We start from the raw sequence: 7,489 nt of genomic DNA, 5'->3' as shown, positions 1-7,489 counted from the left end.
CAACGAGGCCCACACTGATGGATTCTTGGCTATGTGTCTTTCACTACTCATATTCAAGAGAGGATGTCCTAGTGTAGCCAAATCCCAGACCTCCTGGAGCCAATGGGGAATGGGGAAGCCATCACTCAATATACCGACAGGGGGGAGCTTTGGGTGTCTGTGGGGCCTATTTGGCAACACACAGTCATTAGGCAAAAACAACAGGCCACAAATGTCAGCAAAGAAAGTGCCAGGTTGTTGAAGGACCTCCTACTAACCCTAAGTGCCAAGAGAAATGCGATGTCACACCTCCCTCCAGCCCATAGCCTCCGCTGGCTTGAGACTCACTTTTTGGGTAATCCCCTGTGACATCATGAGAACAGAGGTGGTTTCATTTAAGACCAGCGTATGTCCAGAGAGCTGACCAGTACAGAAACCTCCCAAGACAGCCATCACGATCAAAAACCCAATCGAAGCTGCGAGCTTTTCCGTTTTCTGTCAGGGTAAGTCATAGCCATCTGTTTTCCTCTTAGGACCGTTAAATGTAATCATAGATCATGACTCTTAGCAAAAGACAATAAACAAAACAAGCCCTCGTCTACATATGTACTAGTCGAACAGACAGGCTACAAGCATTCATTTTAAACAGAATTGGTAACCTATGTCTGGGATTTGTATCCTACGTTTGGGTTTGTTTCTGGTTTGAAGGGAAAGCTTTTTGTGGTTTTGAGACAGGGTCTCCCTATGTAGCCCAATACTGCTTCGGGCTCTCCAGTTCTGGGTTTGCAGGTGTGAGCCACAATACTCAGCTTCTGGTTTGGGGTTTAATTTCGTGTGTGTGTGTGTGTGTGTGTGTGTGTGTGTGTGTGTGCGCGCGCGCGCATGTGTACACATGTGTGTACGTGTTGAGACAAGTCTCTCTATGGAGCCCTGGCTGTCCTGGAGCTCAATATGTAGCCCAGGCTGGCCTTGAACCCTCAGAGATTCTGTCTCTGCTAGTAGAATGCTCGGATTAAAGGCATGTGCCACCATACCTTGTCCCCTCTTCTTAAAAGTTGTTTTGCCTTTATTTTGATTTTCTGTGATTGGGAGTTTTGCCTGCACGTATGTATGTCCAGCATGTGATTTTCGGTGTATGGGTGTGTTGCCTGCATGTATGTATGTCCAGCACATGCATGCAGTGCCTGTGGAGACAGAAAAGGATGTCGGATCCTCTAGGTCTGGAGTTACGGATGGTTATGAGCGGCCATAGGATTGCTGGGACTCAAACTCCGGTCCTCTGGAAGAGCAGCCGTCAGTGCTTGTCTTAGGGTTTCTACTGCTGCGACGAAACGCCTTGGCCAGTAAGCGAGTTGGGGAGGAAAGGGTTTATTTGGCTTATACTTCCACAGCATAGTCCATCACTGAAGGAAGTCAGAACAGAAACTCCAATGGGGCAGGAAACTGAGGCAGGAGCTGACATAGGGGCCAAGGAGGGATGCTGCTTACAGGCTTGCTCCTCATGGTTTGCTCAGCCTGCTTTCTAATAGAACCCAGAACCATCATTCCAAGGATGGCACCACCCACCATGACAGGGCCCTCCCCCATTGATCACTAATTGAGGAAATGCCCTACAGCTGGATCTCATGGCGGTATTTCCTCAACTGAGGCTCCTTCCTCTCAACTCTAGCTTGTGTCAAGTTGACACGCAGACCAGCCAGTACCGTGTTTTTAGTCAATGGGCCTTTCCTCCAGCCTCTACTGTTTCCTCTTTTAGACTAAGCCAGTCCTCTCCTCCTCTACAGAAACAAACAGTAAATACTGTCAGTTTTGCAGACCAGACAGCCTGGGCTGCACCACTCTCCTCTGCTACCATAGCAAGAAAGTAGTCAAAGACGCAGTTACATAAGCAGTGCGTATGGGCTGTGTGCCAATAAAACTTTATTGTCTGGAGCAAACCACAGGCTGGGCGTGATCTCCTGTACTCTTTACTCTGTCCATTTCAGGTCACTGTGGATGGCGTCCCAGGCCTTATTGGAGCTGCAGCCCACTAACCAAAGCCAGCAGGCGTCTCCCAACATCACCTCCTGCAAGGATGCTCCAGAAGCCTGGGACCTGCTGTATAGGGTGCTTCCAGGATTTGTCATCACCATCTGTTTCTTTGGCCTTCTGGGGAACCTTTCAGTACTGTCCTTCTTCCTCCTGCCTCGGCATCGGCGGAGACAACACCGCTTAACCGTCGCCGAAATCTACCTGGCTAACTTGGCAGCTTCTGATCTGGTGTTCGTCCTGGGCCTACCCTTCTGGGCAGAGAACATCTGGAACCGTTTCAACTGGCCCTTTGGCACTGAACTCTGCCGGGTGGTCAACGGGATCATCAAAGCCCATCTGTTCATCAGTATCTTCCTGGTGGTGGCCATCAGTCAGGACCGCTACCGGTCTCTGGTATATCCCATGACTAGCAGAGGATCCCGGCGGCGGCGACAAGCCCGAACCACCTGTCTGCTCATCTGGATAGCAGGGGGCCTCTTGAGCATCCCCACGTTTCTACTACGTTCCGTCAGAGTTGTCCCCGACTTGAACATCTCTGCCTGCATCCTGCTTTTCCCCCACGACGCCTGGCATTTTGCAAGGATGGTGGAGTTGAACATTTTGGGTTTCTTCCTCCCATTGACTGCCATCATCTTCTTCAACTATCACATCCTGGCATCCCTGAGAGGGCAGAAGGAGGCCAGCAGAACGAGGTGTGGGGGTCCCAAGGGCAGCAAGACGACGGGGCTGATCTTCACTCTGGTGGTCTCCTTCCTGGTCTGCTGGGCTCCCTACCACTTCTTTGCCTTCCTGGATTTCCTGGTCCAGGTGAAGGTAGTCCAGGACTGCTCCTGGAAGGAATTCACGGACCTGGGCCTGCAGCTGGCCAACTTCTTTGCTTTCATCAACAGCTGCCTGAACCCACTGATTTATGTCTTTGTGGGCCGGCTTTTAAAGACCAGGGTCTGGAAGCATTATAAGAGATGCAGCCCTGGAAGCCTCGTGTCCATATCCCCCAATAGAAAAGAACTCTTTCAGCTGTTCTGGCAGAACTGAAACAGCAGCCAGACACGAAGCCTAGCTTCTAGACCTCCGATACCATACAGACCATCTTGTCGGCTGACCCACCGTGGCCTACAAAGATGCCCGGGGAATGCTACTAACAGGGTAGCAGGGACCTTGCAGATATAATTAAGGTAAGGATCTGGATATTCAGCTGATCCTGAAGTATTTGGGGGCAGGGAGAACAAAATAATCCCGGGGTTCCTTTTAAGCAGAGACTTCAGAAGGCTGGAATATGTGCAGACTGAAGCAGAGGTCAGAGTGACGAGGAAGGGGCCGTGACCAGGGGACTGCCGGCGCCCTTAGAGGATGGAGAAGAAAGAATACAGACACACGTCCTCTCTGCAACCTCTAGAAAGCAGCGCCCCGCCAACCTGCCGACTTTAACCCTGCCCCCTACGACTGTGAAAGAAGAAAACTGTGAGAGAATAAAGTGTTCTCATTTGCATTTGCCAAGTTTGTGATTACTGCCATAGCAACCGCAGAAAACTTACAGAAGCACCCAGCAAGGGTCCCTCTTGACACTCCCACTTACCCAGGCCTTCCAAGGCTGACTCTGAGGAAAGCAGAGGTGGGGTAGCTGCAGACCCTACACATAGGAGCTTGCAGAGGTCTAAATAACCCTAAGTCCGAATGGGAAGCTCCACAGGCTACAGATCCAGCAGCTCCAGGCAAGGAAGGGTTCATTCTTCCCCTCAGGTCCGTGCAGGGTGGACTCTGGGGGCTGTGGAGACAGACAGGAAGGGCTGGGGGAAGGCATAGGCCGTTGCCTAGAGTTCACGTGAACATTGCTGAATGCTGGAGCCTTCATCCAATCTCTCCTTGGCTTCAAGGATCCAGGAGGGACCCTCCCAGAGAACTCTAAATGACACACAAGAGAGTGTCACAGGACAGAAGAACCTCCTATCCAGGTGACAGGGTGGGTCTGAGAACACAGGACAGTGGACGCTGGCTGGGACAGGTAGAGTATTCTGGGACACATAGCCTGGCTTTTAAAAATTAGCAGTTGGCCAAGCAAAATAGGGAAAGGGCATGGTCCAGAAAGAAGAAGCAAGCTAATCCAGAGCAGTGGGCTTTCAAGTTAGGAGAGGAGTTGGGGGAAAAAAGGCAAGGGGCTCCCAGAGGCAGGGGTTGGAGGAGAAAAGACATGGCGAGTGAGTATTTGATGCCCTCCCACAGACAGTGCTCACAAAACAGAGGGGTGTTCTGGGGGTCCTGAGGGGTCCCACTGAATCTACAGAGCATGTATTTGTGGTGACAATTTACTCACTGAGGCTTGGCAAGCCCCGGAAGGCAGTCAGGTAGTGCTGGGACTGGATTTCAGCTAACTGCTGAAACCATCATGGTTCTGGGAGGCTGAGGGTATCCGTCAGCCTGTGGGGAATGGCTGAGGGGTGGAAGGAAGGAAGCCTAGGTGGTATAGTAGTCAGCTTTCCCTTGCTGTGACATAACACCAAAACATGTCGACATAACAAGGGGGCAGGTCTATCTCAGCTCACTGCTTCAGAGGTTTCTGTCTGTGGTTGGCCTTGCTGCTGTGGGTTAGGGGCAGCACAGAGCATCTTGGCAGGAGAGCATGGTGCAAGACATACATACATGCATACTTCATGATGACTGGGACAGAGGAAGACAGGAGAAGCTGGGGTCCCAATATCTCCTCTAAGGGGATGTTCCACCATGACCTAACCTACTAAATACCCCAGCCTTTACCACGTGGGCCTTTGGGGGACCCTTGAAATCCCCCAAAGCAGGAGGTGGAGAAGAATGATACTGGAACAGGAAAAGGCTAGAGGCTGGGGAACACCTCGACCAGAGTACCAAGATGTCCTCAAATATCCCAGCAGGGGAGTCATCCGGGGATGACAAGGACAAGCATAGCTGTGGCACAGGGGCCCATGGAGGGGAGGGTGGAGGACAGTGAAGGCCATGAGGGATAAGGACTCAAGGAATCGTACAGGCAGGGTGGGTTACCCCCCAGACCCACCATCAGGGAAGACCCTGCAAGGCCTAAGGAAGAGAGAGTTGTAGAGCCAAGTGCAAGGTCCAGCAATGGGGAAGCCACAATGGCCAGACATTCAGGATGCGTGGGAGGTGAGGACGGACCCTGTCACTCCTGCATGGAAGGGGTTAGTCCTCATCAAACAACTCAGATGCAAATTCACTCTAAAACTAAAACGTACCCCTGGAGCCTGGCCACAGGTCTGCCAGGCTGGCCTACCAGAACCTTGGTGATAACGCTATGGTCACCAGCCAAGCTCCATGTTTTCCTGGAGAGTGTAGTATGGTCGGACATACGAACAGGATCCAGCCAGCCTGTGTGTCCACTTTGGACCCTATGGATTTAAACAATGCTCTTGAGTTCATTGCCAGTGTGAAATTCTACATGGCTACAAGTGTCCAGCTTGCCTACACAGTTCACACGGTGTCTTTCCAGTCAGCGGAAGGTCTAGCCTCTGGCCACTACTGTCGGCACTGAGAACTCCTCAGTGAATAAGAGAGGGTCATTCCTGGTACCCTCACAGATGATCCCCTGGGGCTCCCTGGGGCACAGATGCCTTGGTATTGACTGGCAGTATACTGCCAACAGGGTGTCCTCCCCCAGGTATCCCAAGTGCTTGGCAGCTCCAGGAAACTTAGTTTGCCACCTCTGGTATAGTTCAGTAGCTGGGTTTACAGTCCAGGAAGCTGGACCAGTGTGCCCTGCCTGAGTGGGGTCTCACACTTTAAGAAGAGTGAGCTGGTGTGTGAGCCTCGGAAACACTGCTTGCAGGCCTGCAGGTCAGGGTGGGGTGCAGTGGGATGAACAGCGGGCTGCATCCCGCTACCTGGCTAGCTTAACCCCTGAAATAATTACACAGAAACTGTATTCATTTAAACACTGCTTGGCCCATATATCTAGCCTCTTCTTGGCTAACTCTCACATCTTGCTTTAATCCATATCTAGTAATCTGTGTATCATCACGGTGTCATGGCTTACGGGAAGATTCTAACCTACGTCCATCTCAGGCCAGAGAATCATGGCGCCTGTTACATTGCCTTTTTCCCAGCATTCTGTTTTGTCTACTCCACCCACCTAAGGGCTGCTCTATCAAAAGGCCAAGGCAGTTTTCTTTATTTAACCAACGAAAGCAACACATAGAAAGAAGACCCTCCTACACCAGTGGGGGTTGGGGGAGAGCCCTAGAAGAGAAGCTCTATAAAACAGGCACCTGATTTATGGGGACGGGGCCTATGAAGAAGCCTGGAGCTCAGTTCTGCTGTGGGCTGGGACAGCAGCAGGCAGCAGCTGGCAGAGCCGCACAGGAAGGCTGCTGTATTCCTTCTGGCCAGCTGCAGGCAGGGGAGAGGCTGGCCTTGGTTCAGAGCCAGTGTTGGAGAAGAAATATATTCTGTCCCCACAGGTTTGGCGACAGGCTCTGCTGGCAGGTTTCATACTTAGGGCTGCGCCCAGCCACACCTGGGGTGCCAATACTGGCATGGACAGTGAATTAGCCAGAGGTCCCCTTATCTTTCAGGAACTCCTCCTTTCTCTTGTAGAGGGGTCAAGGCCAGAGGTGAAGCTTCTTTTCCAGGGCATTGCCAGCTTCTGGACCCATCTTGCTTTTGCTGCTCTGAACAGGGAAGGAGACAGGCTCCCTGTCACATAGACCATCCCTCATCCCTTACCATGGTACTGAGCAGGGCTAGGCCCCTCCAAATCACAGCCCTGGGGAGCTCCTACATGTTGCAACGGTCAAGGCAGATTCTTCTTCTCTGTAGACGAGTCATGAGTTTGATGAAAAGCAGGTAGGGAGGCTCCCCCCCACACACACACACAATGGCAGCTCCCACAGGCCTGGGAACCAGACCAAGGCTATGGTGATCTCTTGGTTCCAACTGAGCTCACCTCTGGTCTCTGAACACCTTCAGGTCCTGGTTGTCAGGGTTACAGATGGAGTTCTGGTTGTCAGGGTTACAGGTGGGGTTCTGATTGTCAGGGTTATAAATGGGGTTATGGTTGTCAGGGTTATAGATGGGGTTCTGGTTGTCAGGATTACAGACAGGGTCCTGGTTGTCAGGGTTAAAGACAGGGTCCTGGTTGTCAGGGTTACAGATGGGGTTCTGGTTGTCAGGGTTACAGGCAGGGTTCTGGTTGTCAGGGCTACAGGCAAGGTCCTGGTTGTCAGGGTTACAAATGGGGTTCTGGTTGTCAGGGTTACAGATGGGGTTCTGGTTGTCAGGGTTACAGAGGGGGTTCTGGTTGTCAGGGTTACAGACAAGGCTCTGGCCCTAACAAGGAAAACTCAGTATCCTTGACAAGTCAATGTAGCAACAGTACAAGTAGAAAAAGAAAATGTATTTAGTGAGGCCACAGTGAGAGGAAGGATGCAGGGCTGGTGGCTCTCCAAGGGCAAAGGCTGTGAATATCTGAGCAGTCCTGGTCAAAGTGTGGTCCTGC

At 51.7% G+C, this 7,489-nt stretch overlaps 1 protein-coding gene across 1 annotated transcript; it reads left to right on the top strand.

The window, feature by feature from the left end:
• The first annotated feature begins 409 nt into the window (after window positions 1-409).
• On the top strand, window positions 410-3,499 carry Bdkrb1 (bradykinin receptor B1). The gene is made up of 2 exons (XM_075947628.1): window positions 410-482; window positions 1,965-3,499. Exon 2 carries the CDS (start codon window positions 1,975-1,977, stop codon window positions 3,043-3,045), a length of 1,071 nt encoding a protein of 356 aa, XP_075803743.1. The 5' UTR covers window positions 410-482; window positions 1,965-1,974; the 3' UTR covers window positions 3,046-3,499.
• The last annotated feature ends 3,990 nt before the right edge of the window (window positions 3,500-7,489 follow it).

This window comes from Microtus pennsylvanicus, chromosome 14 (genome assembly GCF_037038515.1).
Source record: "Microtus pennsylvanicus isolate mMicPen1 chromosome 14, mMicPen1.hap1, whole genome shotgun sequence".
In the NCBI taxonomy this organism is placed as follows: Eukaryota; Metazoa; Chordata; class Mammalia; order Rodentia; family Cricetidae; genus Microtus; species Microtus pennsylvanicus.
Note: the sequence above shows the minus strand (reverse complement) of the source record. Positions and strands in the feature narration are given on the sequence as shown.